General features: G+C 37.5%; 2 protein-coding genes across 11 annotated transcripts in view; one reads left to right on the plus strand and one right to left on the minus strand.

Moving 5' to 3' along the window:
* The first annotated feature begins 2,292 nt into the window (after positions 1-2,292).
* Positions 2,293-10,279, plus strand: LOC135105716 (peptidyl-prolyl cis-trans isomerase sig-7-like). Of its 2 annotated transcripts, none has more exons than XM_064014131.1 (5): positions 2,293-2,509; positions 4,296-4,460; positions 5,701-5,817; positions 6,116-6,236; positions 6,472-10,279. In XM_064014131.1, exons 1-5 carry the CDS (start codon positions 2,308-2,310, stop codon positions 7,874-7,876), a joined length of 2,010 nt encoding a protein of 669 aa, XP_063870201.1. In that variant the 5' UTR covers positions 2,293-2,307; the 3' UTR covers positions 7,877-10,279. The 2 variants fall into 2 exon arrangements, with proteins under 2 accessions (XP_063870201.1, XP_063870202.1); XM_064014132.1 differs by having other exon boundaries at positions 2,293-2,503.
* LOC135105717 (phosphatidylserine synthase 2-like) overlaps positions 10,187-14,703 on the minus strand; it is a 35,942-nt gene continuing 31,425 nt past the window's right edge. For 8 of the 9 annotated variants that reach the window (XM_064014140.1, XM_064014137.1, XM_064014139.1 and 5 more), the window contains one exon: positions 10,187-14,541. In XM_064014140.1, coding sequence (XP_063870210.1) covers positions 14,397-14,541 — 145 coding nt within the window. In that variant the 3' untranslated portion in view covers positions 10,187-14,396. The remainder of the gene's footprint in view (positions 14,542-14,703) is intronic. The other variant, XR_010270977.1, reaches the window with a different exon arrangement.

Raw genomic sequence — 14,703 nt, forward strand, 5'->3', positions numbered from 1 at the left:
GCCAATCTTCACACATTTACTTGCCTGGTTAGTCTCTTTTCTTAATATTACTTGATTTTGATCTTGATCCTACAGGAGGATCAGGATTCCTCCCAAGCCAGGCTTTCGCATCGGCTTTCCTGTAGGTAAAAAAAGAAAGACAAACAGAGAACGGCATATAGAGTCATACAACATCTATCACACCACTAGTTCCTACATCACAGCCTCAATCATCCTTTCATTCGTCTCCCCACACAATCCCAGCAGCACCACTATCCATTTTCTTCCTGTCTTCTCTACTCTGACGTTCCCCAGTTCCCTCAGCACCACTTGCATCATCTCATTCCTGTCTCTGGCATACTTTGCACACTCCAGCATCACATACTCCAAAGTCACATCTTCTCCCATGTCATACATCTGGCACACTTTGCTTCGGAACTCAGACCATCTGTAACTCCTTGCATTCACATCCATACACTGTGCCCTCGCTCGGAAGAGATCACTCCCCAGGCTTCCCTCATACCACTTTTCACACATTGGGGCCTCTTTCTCTTTTTACCACTCCAGAGTATTCTTTTGTTCCATCTTATTCTTCCCTTCACTCAGTCCCACACGTTTCACTACTCTATTTATCTCACTCTTCCACTTTCTTACATCCCATTCTAGACCCCCTCCATTTCTAAAAATCATACTCCAGTCACTCTTAACATGTCTCCCCTCAAACCGCTGAAAGCTCCAACTAGTTTCCAAGCCACTCTTTACTGCCTTCCTAACACACTTTTTCCCCCCTCCTGTTACTCCTAATATTCCATAGAAACACCTTTCTCACTAATATTGCATCATCCATTCGCTCTAATCTAGCCTTGTATCTCAGGGTTGCCTTTACATGTCTGTCTCTAAAACATACTCCAGCCCATGTCTACCTTCAAAGCCTCTATCGCTGCATACCTTGGTGTATTCAGTGCCATTCTAACTACTCTGTTCTACTTCTAACTTTTCTAATTAATTTTCATCCCATGGAATCACATCCATACCATACATAATGCTCGGAACGGCCACGCTCTTCCAAACTTCTCTCATCACGTCATACTTACTTCCTAGTCGACCTACCCATTGGTTCACCATGCTTATCTTTTCATTCTTCGGCTTCACACAGCCATTCGGACTCAGCCACATCCCCAGATACCTGTATTCATCTGTCTGTTGCAACCCATTCCCTCCGAGTCTCCACATTGAATTTCTTTCATTATCTGACCTATTTACTATCTTGGCCTTGCTTTTCTCACCGCTAAATTTCACACCGGTCCCTTCCATACCGTGTTCAGTTGTGGGTCGGGACTTGAGAGAATGGCCTTTAAAACAGGTCTATCTGACGTGTTTCCTGCTGTCTGGGTCTTTTCCTTGTATTTATGCAATTATTAGTTTATATTATTGTTTTTTTATCTCTTATTTTCTTTTTCTTTATTTTCCAAAATTTGTGCGAAGTTGTTTTGTTTCTTTTATGATTTTTGTTGTCAAATAACATTTCCCCGATTATCTCAGTTTTTCTTGGTAGGGTTGTTGTAATTTTCTATTATTCTGTCACTCTGTGGCAAGACACGAAAGATGAAAGTGTGATAATTTTTCATTTTCATAACCAGATACATTCTGTGTTTTCACTTGTAGATCTCTTCCTTTCATTTAGTTTTAAGGGATTTGTTCTACATTTGAACAGAATTTCGCTTGTTGGTCGTGTGTGTGTGTGTGTGTGTGTGTGTGTCCCCTTACATCTCGGTACTTCTCCAGTCCTTCACTCTTGTTTTCTGTATTATTATTATGATCATTATTATTATTTTCATTAATCCATCATACTTTTTTTTTTTTAGTTTTATCCCATTTCCCTTTTGTTCTGTGCTAAATGTAGACAAAACCAGCCCATAAGGCCGAAGAAAGAGTGTGATAGTTGTCACAAATAATATCTAAAATAAAAGAAAAACAATACGAATAAAAGTAATGATTCATATGATCAACTATTCCAAGTAGCTCTTTACTTTAGCGTGTTAGGGGATGTCAGATAAGAACCGAAGAATGAGCGTCATAAATTTCGAAACTAATAACCAAAATAGAAAAATAATACCGATAAATACAATACAAGTTCGCAAAATTAATCTTTGCAAGTAGTTTTGCAGTACATACACGTATAGTGTCAGTGAATGCCAAATGAAGGCCGAAGAAAGAGCATGATAAATGTCACAATCAATAACTAAAGTAACAAAATAACAATAATAAAATAACAGAAACTCATATGATTAATTTTAATAACTAAGCCTCTGCATAGTGTGCCAGGGAATGCCAAATGCCACCACGCTCATCCTAATCACCCAAGGGCCAAAGAAACAAACAAAACAAAACGTTGCCGCCACTCGTGTCTGCGTGAAGAGTTTCGCGTCTACCCTGTTCCTCTCTTGCTATGACCTGTTACGGGCCCTGCTGCGTAACCTGAGCCCCAGAGCACACCCCACGAACCCTGCCACTGCTAAGAACTGTGAGGGTAAGACTACTGCATGTTATTCAAGGCTGAGCCAAGACTGCATGTCACTGGAACTCCCAGCCCGCTTCTGTATTTCCTTTTCTAATGATCTGCACTCCTTCGACAGGTTAGATTACAAGACACCCATCCTTCAGTTCTGGTTAATCCTTCCTTTCCCAGCCTTTAGGGGCTGCTGTGGGATTTTTTCCACTCCCTTTACGTTGCCCTAAGCCGGTGCCCCTCTTACATTAAATAATAATAGTAATAATAATAATAATAATAAATAAATAAATAAAAATGAGGTTTTGGTTGTCACGTTAGGTGGCAGAGTTCATTCTTCAAATATTGTAGTACTATTTTCTATTATCACTTACAACCTTTTAGGAGGGTTGTGGGACACTAATTTTTTTTTCTTTTAGCGAAACATAACATTCTTCAAATGGTATGAACACAGTGGAGGGATCAGCAGTGAAATTAATGAACTGAATGAAGCTAAACCTAACATAACCTTGCTGTCAGATTTTTTTCTTTTTTTTTTAATGTAGGAGGGACACTGGCCAAGGATAACAAAAAATCCCCTCCCCCCAAAAAAAAAAACCCCACTGAGATGCCAGTTCCATAAAAGGGTCTAAAGCGGTAGTCAAAAATTGAAGGATAAGTGTCTTGAAACCTCCCTCTTGAAGGAATTCAAGTCATAGGAAAGTAGAAAAACAGAAGCAGGCAGGGAGTTCCAGAGTTTACTAGAGTAAGGGATGAATGATTGAGAATACTGGTTAACTCTTGCGTTAGAGAGGTGGACAGAATAAGGGTGAGAAAAAGAAGAAAGTCCTGTGCAGCGAGGCTGCGGGAGGAAGGGAGGCATGCAGTTAGCAAGATCAGAAGAGCAGTTAGCATGAAAATAGCGGTAGAAGACAGCTAGAGATGCAACATTGTGGTGATAAGAGAGAGGCTGAAGACAGTCAGTTAGAGGAGAGGAGTTGATGAGATGAAAAAGCTTTTGATTCCACCCTGTCTAGAAGAGCAGTATGAGTTGAACCCCTCCTCAGACATGTGAAGCATACTCCATACATGGACGGATAAGGCCCTTGTACAGAGTTAGCAGCTGGGAGGGTGAGGAAAAACTGGTGGAGTCATTTCAGAACGCCTAACTTCATAGAAGCTGTTTTAGCTAGAGACGAGATGTGAAGTTTCCAGTTCAGATTATAAGTAAAGGACAGACAGAGGATGTTCAGTGTAGAAGAGGGGGACAGTTGAGTGTCATTGAAGAAGAGGGGATAGTTGTCTGGAAGGTTGTGTCAAGTTGATAGATGGAGGAATTGACTCATTAACGCAAATGTTATTTCAACATTATCCCTTTTAGATATGAGTACAGTACCCTTTAAGCTTTTAGAACAATCTCTTAAATACTTTGTAGACTAGAAAAAGAAAAAAAGTTGACTTCCTACTCTCCTTTTTGTGTACATGTAATTTTTTGGGTTAATCTGGAAATCACATCTATGTAACATACAAGCACAAAACTCACATGTCGTGTAGAAGGCTTGGTGACCTTGCAATAAATGTAAAAAAATAACCCACTTCTCTCCTCTCTGTTGAGCTTTTTTTTTTCTTTCTTTCAATATATACCTAAAACTAATACCTTCTCCTACCTTAAGTATGATGGATCAATATTTTTACAGTAACACTAATAGTACAACGTAGGTAAGGAAGAGGAGATGCTGTACAAATTATGCTCTTGTCTGCAATACACCTAACAGTTCTGTACCCAAAAGTTTCATGCATTACCAGAAACATTTGTGTCATCCTCTAGATGCCTCACTGCCAGTGAGATCAGGAAAGGAGAGGTGTGTCATAAAACCACAGGACAAAGAAGGAAGCTTTGGAAGTGAAAAAGTTACCACAGGGATGTCGGTTGTGATTGAGACCACCATTGGGGACATTACAATAGACCTGCACACTGAGGCCAGACCCAGAAGTGAGTAGTGACTTAAGCAGTACATGTTTAAATAATGATTGCTTATGTTGCACCTGATATGTACCTGATTTGTATTTTATGTATTTTTTATTCTTGGATTCAAACTGGGCTTTGTTTTTATTTTATTTATTTATTTTTTTAATTATTATCATAGTATATTTTGTTGAAATAAGTTTCCACAAGTCATTGTATATATATATATATATATATATATATATTAAAGCTTTCAAATAGTCATTGACATTAAGGTAAGTGCAGCAACATGAAAGGAATTACAGTGGAACCTCAGTTACCGAAGACCTACCTTTTCTAACAAATTGGTTTTGAACAAAATTTCAAACTCGTTATTGCTTTTGGTTGTGGTACCATGATTCAGTTCTAGAACTTTTTTTTTTATTTCAGATATTAAAAGACAGCAAAAGTTACCATATATTACTAATTTGTAGTTTCTCTAAATATTTACTTCATTTTATATATATTTGGAGGAGAGACACAGGGTGTAAGATAGTAATTCAATTTTTGAAATAAAGTAAATGTGATCACATTGAAAACCCTTGATGTAAACAGTTTTTAGTGATTAGGAGTGATCCCGATCTCTCAGTGATCCCCAACACCATCACTACTGCACAACTGCATTTGTTCAGTAGCTTTACCCAGCAGCAAGATGTCTAAGCATTATGATCACCTATATTTTGGTGGTAAGTGGGTTGCTCCTCTCCATATCCCTCTGTAAGGCTTCCCTCACTAGATTGATGACAAAGAGAATACTTGCACAGTCTGACCAATATCTTCTGATGAGTTCTGTGTCACCAAGTTCATTCATTGCTCAAACCAGGGATCCATCAGCATCAGGAAAAGGAGGTCAGGGGCATGAAGTGCATTCTTTTGTGGGAAGACTCATAGTAGTCTGGATAAACAATTTGTGAGCTGGAGATGTTGTGAAGCAGCCATCTTGGCTGTGGGAGCATCTGTCATAAGCCACTAAGACAGGGTAGGTTGGTGTCTGGGAACAGATTAATCCATTTTACATTGATTCCTGTGGCAAAAATAGTTTCAGTTTTTTAATATTTCGGATTTCAAACGACATTCAGGAATTAATTAATTTTGAGAACCGAGGTTCCACTGTACTACAAAAATGAACACCTGAAATAAAATTTGCTGCATGCTTTACTATCTATGGTTTTCCATCAACAAAAATACAAAATAAAAAACAGCCATTGATTTGTATTTTGTGTTTCAGCATGTATGAACTTCTTGAAACTGTGCAAGATGAAATACTACAACTTCTGCTTGATGTTCAGTATTCAGCGGAACTTCATTGCTCAAACCGGGGATCCATCAGCATCAGGAAAAGGAGGTCAGGGGCATGAAGTGCTTTCTTTTGTGGGAAGACTCATAGAATGTATCATCCAAGGCCAAATATGGTGATTAGTGTTGCCTGTGATATACACTAGAATGTATCATCCAAGGCCAAATATGGTGATTAGTGTTGCCTGTGATATACACTAGAATGTATCATCCAAGGCCAAATATGGTGATTAGTGTTGCCTGTGATATACACAAGATATTGGTTTTGTTTGAGTTATTTTTGTTTTTACTGTTTGTTTCATTAAAATGCTTGACCAATTTATTCCCACTCATTTGATTCTTTTTAGGTGAAAGCATATTCCAGAAGATGTATGGAGATCAGGCAAGGTTCTATGAGGGGGAGAAACTTCCCATCATGAAACACAGCCAGCTTGGAACAGTGTCCATGGTGTCCTGTGGCAACCACTTGTAAGTTTTCTCTTGCTTGTTGTTTTCATTTGCCATACCTTTACAATGATGGTTTCAATCTGGATTTATTTTTATAGTCTTGTGTATTTCCTTTTAATGGATTCTTTTCATTATACTGATAGACATCAATATTTGTACACTTATATTTATGGAGATTTAAAAAAAAAATGACCTTGAGGAACACTTCAGTATTGCTAATTATTATTTTTTTTTACCATAATTTTTGTGTTTCCAGGTTTGGTTCCCAGTTCTTCATCACTCTTGGAGAAGACTTGGATTCGCTGGACTCTGAGCATCTTGTCTTTGGCCAGGTGGTGGAAGGTCTTGAGGTTATCAATAGACTCAACCAAACCTTGACAGACGAAAAGTACCGTCCCTACCAGGATGTCAGGATCTCTCACACTGTGGTGCTGGACGACCCATACCCTGACCCAAAGGACCTACACTTTCCTGCAGAGAGTCCAAAGCCAACACCAGCTGTCTTTGAGTCTGATTACATCGCTGCAGATGAGGCTATTGATGACACTGAAGGGAAATCTCTTACAGAAATCCAAGAAGAAATTCAAGAGAAGGAAGCTAAGGCCAGAGCCACAATCCTAGAAATGGTCGGAGACTTGCCTGATGCTGAGATGGCCCCTCCAGAAAATGTCTTATTTGTGTGCAAACTCAATCCAGTCACAACATCAGAGGATTTGGAGATAATTTTCAGTAGATTTGGCAAGATTAACACATGTGAAGTGATACGTGATAGAGTGACCAACAATTCTCTTCAGTATGCTTTCATTGAATTTGCTGAGACAAAGTCGTGCGAGGATGCCTACTTCAAGATGGACAATGTACTGATAGATGACCGCAGGATTCACGTGGACTTCAGCCAGTCAGTGTCCAAGATCAGGTGGCGTGGAAAGGGTCGAGGGGTTGAGTATTTTGACGACGATGGAAAGAAGATGGATGAGAGAAAGGGGCGGGAGAGATTTCAGCCTAATCAAGAACACAACAGCAATAGTCATTCGAGAGGGAGACATAAAAGACCTCCACAAGGCCACCAGCCTCAGGGGAGGAGGATGTATGGGACAGAACATAGGAATTTCAATGCAGACAGAAGGCATAGTCATCAAGAACCTGATGACCAAAATGGTTCTCATAGGAGTCACTTTAATGAAAGACACTCCCAGAGGAATGAGTCCTTTGCCAGAAGGACGGAGAGGGATGAGAGACATGAGAGGCACAACTCAAATAAACAGGACTATGGTGACCTGGAAGAAGAGATTGCAATGAAGGATAATGCTTCAAGGGAAAAAATGCTAAAGCATCTCAAGAAATCTTTGAAAAAGAAGAAAAAGAAATCAAAGAAGCATTCAAGTGACAGTGCAAGTTCAGTGGAAGACAGAAAAAAGAAAAATAAGAGAAAAAGAAATTTAAGTGATTCTGATTCATCAATGGAGGAAATGAAGAAAAAGAAGAAGAAGAAGAAGAAAGTCAGTGATAGCAGTGACACTGATACTGAACCAAAGAGAAAAAGCAAGAAAAAGAAGAAAGTCAATGACAGTAGTGATTCAGATTCTGAACCAAAGAAAAAAAGCAAGAAGAAAAAGAAGAAAAAGAAGAGGCATGATTCTTCCTCTGATAGTTCAGATTGATGGATCTTGGTTTTAATCTGACAGGTGAAAAGTTTTTTATGACAGTCCAGCTTGTTAGTTGTGACACGAATACCACTTGCAGCAAATCATCGTTTTGGCAGTTCATAATTTTATATGTACATAAATTACAACTTTGTAAATTCTTCAGTATCACTTTCCTAAGTGGCGTAATTTCTGCTGATTGGGATATTTAATTTTATATAATTATAAATGTCTATTTTGTATTCAGTAAACTATATATATAAAAAAAAAAGTTTTCTTTTCATATTGTGCATAAATTGCTGACAAACAGTGACTTGAGAGTTGAAGTTATGAATTAAACAAAGGTACAACTTATGTTGATGATGCATGTATCACTACATTCCTTGCAGCTAGTTCTAAATTTAGATTGTTAAAGGAAACAAGTGAGGTGGAAAGTAATCTCTCAGCATTTTCCTGAAAGGAAAATGCTGTACATGCAAAGCCATTCCTATGTGTTGTGAAGTTTTAGCGATGAACAGCTCTTCTCTTTGTTGCTGCTCCATTCTCTTGGCTAATGAATATACTCATCACTCAAATGATTTCTGTCATGCTACTTAACAGCAAATCTATTTAATAGTATATACAATACAAATTTATAATGCACCAGACTATGATCATGTCTACCTTTCATCTTTTTAAGTCTGTGGTGGACCACTCCATGACAAAGGAGACTGTGATATTTACCTACCTTGCTTTTCCTAAAGTATTCTGTATTATTAGTAACAGTGAGAGGTTACCAACCACCAATACCATGAGTTGGGTAGCTTTCTTGCACAGTAATTGGCATGCATTCAGAAGATTGAAAGTAAAATTTTGGTTTGTAGGAGTTTCTTGGTAAGAGGTGCAGTGTTCTCTCATGACTCTGGCAGAACTATATAGACTCAGCTACTTAGCACGGATTCTTTAATCAACTTTATCACATAATACATTTATATCTTCACTAAGATGAATCCAAGATCATAGTACATTGGTAAACTGGAACTCTGCCTGGTTTTTCCCTTTTCTTTTCTCACAATTTGCATCCTTAAGAGAGGAGTACAAGAAAACCTCTAAAAGAAGGCAGGCCAAGCCTTGCGGAATTCCATTCATTCCAGAGTGGCGATCAATTTTTTTTTTTTTTTTTTTGGTCCTTGATTAACTTCCAACATTTAAGAAAATAATAAAATACATACCTATGTGATATGCCCACAATGAGGGAACAAAGCACCATCCCACACACCCTCCAACATTGCTGAGGACTGAAGTAAAAACATATTAGGTCCTGAGCTGTTATTACAGAAAAAAAAAAAAAAAAAAAAACTAATAATAAATATATATATAAAATAATAATAATAATAATAATAATAATAATAATAATAATAATAATAATAATAATATAATAAATAATAATAATAAATAAATAAACAGTAAACATTGAGGAAATTGAAATTCAGGGTATTACTTGCTAAGCAAGTTATAACTTTATCTGTGAAAAAGGCAGTATGGTACTGGATGTATTTACAAATTAAATTAATTGTATTTATATAAAATCTGATAAGATAAACATAGTGAATTAATTTTAAATATCTAAAGGGAAAAAAACAATTAAAGCTACATTATAAAGCAGAATCTAGCTGTTAAGCACCAGGTATTGTAGAGGCTTTACTTCATTTAAAGAGATTAACATTATTTGCACCTTAAATTATTCTACAGAATTGATATAAAAAGGTCTTCTCTACAACATGTATGTTTCAACACTAGGAATGGAAAACATGAAATGAACAATGCACCTAAAAACAGAAATCAACTTAATATCTCCACTTGGCAGGGGATCTTCGTTGTGAATGGCTGGGCTGAGGACATCCAGGACATCCAGTTCTCCACAGCTGCTGCTGTGGAGAACTGGTAAGGTAACACTGAAAGACGACCTCACAAGCCTTCAGGGAAAATAAGATCAACTAACATTATATTGTCAAGAAATAAACACCAATACATGATTAAAAACTAGGAGAATTTTGTGGAGAAAAGTCATCTCTGTGATGACTAAGATGACGGGAGCGCCAGAAATAGATTTAAATCCCATTTTATGGGAGGCAGGATGGTGTTATGTGGCATTCACTCTCCCTGTCAGGTAAGGTGATGGGCTGAGGAGACATACTATGGATCATATAGGAAACTACCAATAATAACTTGGCTTGCATTAATGTTCTATGCCCAGTTATTAATGCCTCATATATCAGCATCTGTGTAACATAGAATAAGGCTGGGCTTTGCCTACTGAGCAGGTGGCAACAATTCTTGCCACTCAAATGTGTGTGTGTGTGTGTGTGTGTGTGTGTGTGTGTGTGTGTGTGTGTGTGTGTGTGTGTGTGTGTGTGTGTGTGTGTGTGTGTGTGTGTGTGTGTGTGTGTAACTAAATTATTCAATTAACAATAAATGATCCACAATTTCAATGTAGGGTAAATATTTCTACTCAAAACAAAATATTTCATTGGTTACAGTTCTTATACTTCATATGGATTTCTTGATGGAAATGAAATCACTAGAAATACATAGAGAAAGAAATGTAAACTTTTTAAGTACATTCAGTAATGAGACAATAGGTTCCCTTTAAGTACACCATAGTTTCCAAAATGCAACACTAGATGTTGAAGGAAATCACGTAGTTGCTTTAAAATAACATTCCAACAACTTTTGAACTTTTCAGTTACTTCCTCAAGTCACTAAGCAGCATGTTGACCCATCTAGTACAATTAAAAGTGAGAGTTGCTCTATCAATGTGAGAGTGACCTACAGTGATACAGTTCTGACTAGACTACAGTGTGTTCTTATATTATTGCTATTACTTATTCTGATCACCTGCAATCACTACTGAGCTGATGAGCATAATAAATGGTAATTCCAGTCTAAACCTTAAGAATAGCATCGAAGCAAATCGCTTGCACTATAATCTGTTCACTTAAACCGTGCATCTGGAGCCTAGGCTAGATCTGTACCAGCCCCACTGATTGGTTGGTTGCTCTCTTTTGCTCACATGCACTGTCACTTCCACTCACACATGATGTCCTGATATATGCTTCTGTATTATTCACCTAGACTCTTCTTCTGTACAAAATAGACCATTTTGGTTCATACCATTAGATAGAGCAATGATTGCATAGCTCAAATATTTTTTACTAAATGTCTGTGAAGCAAAAAATAAAGACATTACAAAGTGAAAGAACAAAAGCAAAATCTTTATACAACTAATTTTTTTATGTTATTTGCAGCATTTATCTAAAGATTTTCTGAATAAACCATCTTACCATATAGAGAAAAGCCTCTCCTACAGAATGTCACAAGCAAATTGTCCATCAGATAAATATAAGTGAGGCACAGAGCTTTTTATGAAAACATGTCATACCACTTTAAATCGCCCATGGAGAATCCACTGGGTATCAATGCACGTGATGGGCAATCTTATCATAATTCTTGCTCACAGGACCAGAAGAGGGTTGTACGTGATTGGTTGTCCAGTAATACGCTCAATCAGAGCCAATGAAGCAACAGGGCTGTTACAAATCTAGCCTAGGCTCCAGATGCATGGTTCAAGTGAATGAACTACAGAACACATCATTGTCGACTGCCTACTGCAAACTGTTCTGCTGAATCTATCATTTAAACTGCCATCTATGTATGTACACTTCTTATTTTAACTACCTGTATTCACTAAAGAGCATATCAATAGATAATTTCAGCATAAAAATATGGAATGCATAAAACACAATGAGGATACAACATTGCCACTGCTGCAAGTAAAATTACTTGCCAATGAATTACTGTTTTTAATATGGCTTATTCCACTTGTTTTCATTATTATCATACAATTTCTTATTTCTACAACAACTATGATTATCACAAATACATTCACAACTCCATGATACAAATAACTAGACTTAAAATAGTGAAAATTCAAGTAGCTCTCCTAAAAGTGCTTGGAACAGTCACAGGTTTTGGCACTACTCAGGTTCAGATAAGTGCTTAGTGAATTGTGAATACAACTTTGCAGGCAACCTTGTACTGGGGTGGGTCATGAGATTTATCTACTGAGGGCTCATTAATGCTTAATTTCTCTTTATAGTCTCAACTCTTTATAGACCACATTTTATTATCACAGCTAATAATTGGTCATAAAATTTACCTGTATTTGCCTTATGATAGGTGCCGCAACGCATGATTGCAGCATCAATGCTTGCTGCTCCACTCATTGCCTCCAGTGGGTCACTTTAGTCTGATGGCACACTATTTCTCCAGCAAGCAGTTGGCAGTTTCTTGCAACAAATGGTGTCACATGAAAGGAACCTATTGTTTGTTCATATGGTTATTAAAACTACTCCATCAGTAATAAAGAAGACAAACAAAAAAAATACATCTATTCATAATTCAAACATCTATCCAATACTTAAACAGGTCATTTGATTTCTAGTTATCTTGATCTAGCTCAGTATACAACAGACTAACATTAAATAGAAATCAAAGGTTCAACAATACCAAATTATCGATATGTTCTGAGACAAGTCATTATCATTGATCAAAATGTATATTTAACCATTTCCCTCACTAGATAAAACAATATCTTGAGCAGTCACCCTAGTCTGACTTTAAGGTGAATGAACTGGAAAACAATTTTACATCTATCAAAACTACATCAACAGGGGACAAAACTTCAATATCTTTAGATATGGTGATAAAAAGATCATTCAATCATGTCTGAAAAATCATTGTACCTAAAGATAATGAAGCTTTTATTTGTAATCATGACATTTCCAGGGCAGGCACTCAAAACAAGTGATGAGTGAAGGCTTCACCTTGTGCCCTGCTTAACCATCGACACAAGTGAGAATGTTAATTTCACATAAGGACAAGGTCAGGTCAGTCATGTGCCGGAGGTAGTGACAATCTTGCTTGACACACATCCATTTACACTACCACCAAGACAACAGCTAGCATCCAGTTAACATTAAATATTAGCATATAATTACACAGGATGTGCTGCATGTGCCATGCACTGTCTGTATAGAAGGTACTGTTGTAGAATTTTTACCAGTGCCAACAAGGTGCTCAGTGCTAGACACTGATAGGATCCTCTTTTATGAATGTATGAGAGAGAGAGAGAGAGAGAGAGAGAGAGAGAGAGAGAGAGAGAGAGAGAGAGAGAGAGAGAGAGAGAGAGAGAGAGAGAGAGAGAGAGAGAGAGAGAGAGAGAGAGAGAGAGAGAGAGAGAGAGAGAGAGAGAGAGAGAGAGAGAGAGAGAGAGAGAGAGAGAGAGAGAGAGAGAGAGAGAGAGAGAGAGAGAGAGAGAGAGAGAGAGAGAGAGAGAGAGAGAGAGAACAGTTGGATTTTATCACATTTCTAACAACCAGAGATATTTGAAGGCCCATTATCTTTTGTCTGAGATTCTGTAAACATTACTGTTTATGGGCAACTGTCTTTGTCTGGTACTGAGTGTTCTGACATGTGTGTACATCTTCAGACTAAGGGAGCTGCAATGCTACTGGGTTAGAAAAAGAATAATCTTTAGAGACAGGATGACATTCCATTGCTCTGGATGGTGACAAGAGTTACCAAGGTGTAAAGGCATTGGCACATTTGCATCATGCATTGCTGCACTTACTTAAGAGTGAAAGAATAAATAAAGTTTACACTTGAGCAAATATTCTTTACTGTGAACTTTTGATTCATCCCAACAAGGTTTTCCCTACCTTCTTCTTAGTACTCACAAACCTTTTTGTCACATCCATATAACATGACAACTCCCTAACCACTAATTATCACCACTGTCCACACTGGTAAGGCCGACAAGTCCTCTAAGACCACTGAGTACAGTATGCTGCATCCAATTTGCACCTGTAATGATGTCTGTCAAGAGACAACAGTTACCCCAAAATTTTATCATATGGGAACAATGATATAGGAAGTGATTATTTGCAAGATTTATGCTGGCCTACTTCTGCAAGTATAATCACACTATCATTGAGTGCATGGGGAATTATTGTGCTATCTTGACACACATCAAGTTCTAGTTAAGGCCATTTTCATGAGAAATTATGGTGTCAACAAAATGGAGGGTTTTCAGATAAAGAATGGATGGAATTTCTGAAATGACTGGTCATATCAATTGACTGTAACACTGTGCAACTGTGGCCAAGACCAGGTTGTTGCAGCACGGATATTTAACACAGTATGCCAGGCACTCTGCTGCACACAGCTCATGGTTACTGGAAACATTCCATGTCAACATCTGCCTCAAGTACTTCTCTGTAATATAATTTTATTCATATATATCACTATATTCTCAGGTGTTCTCTGCTTCCCTCAGAGGAAAAGGCAAGTCTCAAAAAACTATATATATATATATATATATATATATATATATATATATATATATATATATATATATATATATATATATATATATATATATATATCCGAGCACCACGTATGCATTGGTAATTTTAATACAAAATAATCAAAACAGTCATCAATCTTCCTTGGTCCTCTGCATGAACTTGTTAAAGAAGAACTGTGGGTCAAATAACCTTGACTCTGAAGGGCTGAGCTTTGTCTCAATGGCACGCACTTGAATCCAGTGTTCCCGGCGCCGCTCAATATCCTTGTTGTCCACCCTGCAAAGGCATACACTGTTTTGATCAGTTTTCCAAATTCAAATGTTTTACAAAAAAATTAAAGTCTTCAAGAGAGAATGTGTTAGTCTAGAATAGAGCTCCCCAAACTCTTCTCTTCATTTATCCCTTCAAGATGTTGCAGTATTCATCACCTCCTAAACA

This window comes from Scylla paramamosain, chromosome 12 (genome assembly GCF_035594125.1).
Source record: "Scylla paramamosain isolate STU-SP2022 chromosome 12, ASM3559412v1, whole genome shotgun sequence".
In the NCBI taxonomy this organism is placed as follows: domain Eukaryota; kingdom Metazoa; phylum Arthropoda; class Malacostraca; order Decapoda; family Portunidae; genus Scylla; species Scylla paramamosain.

What these genes read in the sequence shown, in the direction of transcription:
- LOC135105716 (XM_064014131.1), top strand. Translation starts at nt 2,308, where the DNA reads ATGCCAAATGCCACCACGCTCATCCTAATCACCCAAGGGCCAAAGAAA. An exon ending in CACTGCTAAGAACTGTGAGG is followed by an intron (nt 2,510 to 4,295) that starts GTAAGACTACTG and finishes GTCATCCTCTAG; the next exon opens with ATGCCTCACTGCCAGTGAGA. An exon ending in GTGTCCTGTGGCAACCACTT is followed by an intron (nt 6,237 to 6,471) that starts GTAAGTTTTCTC and finishes TTGTGTTTCCAG; the next exon opens with GTTTGGTTCCCAGTTCTTCA.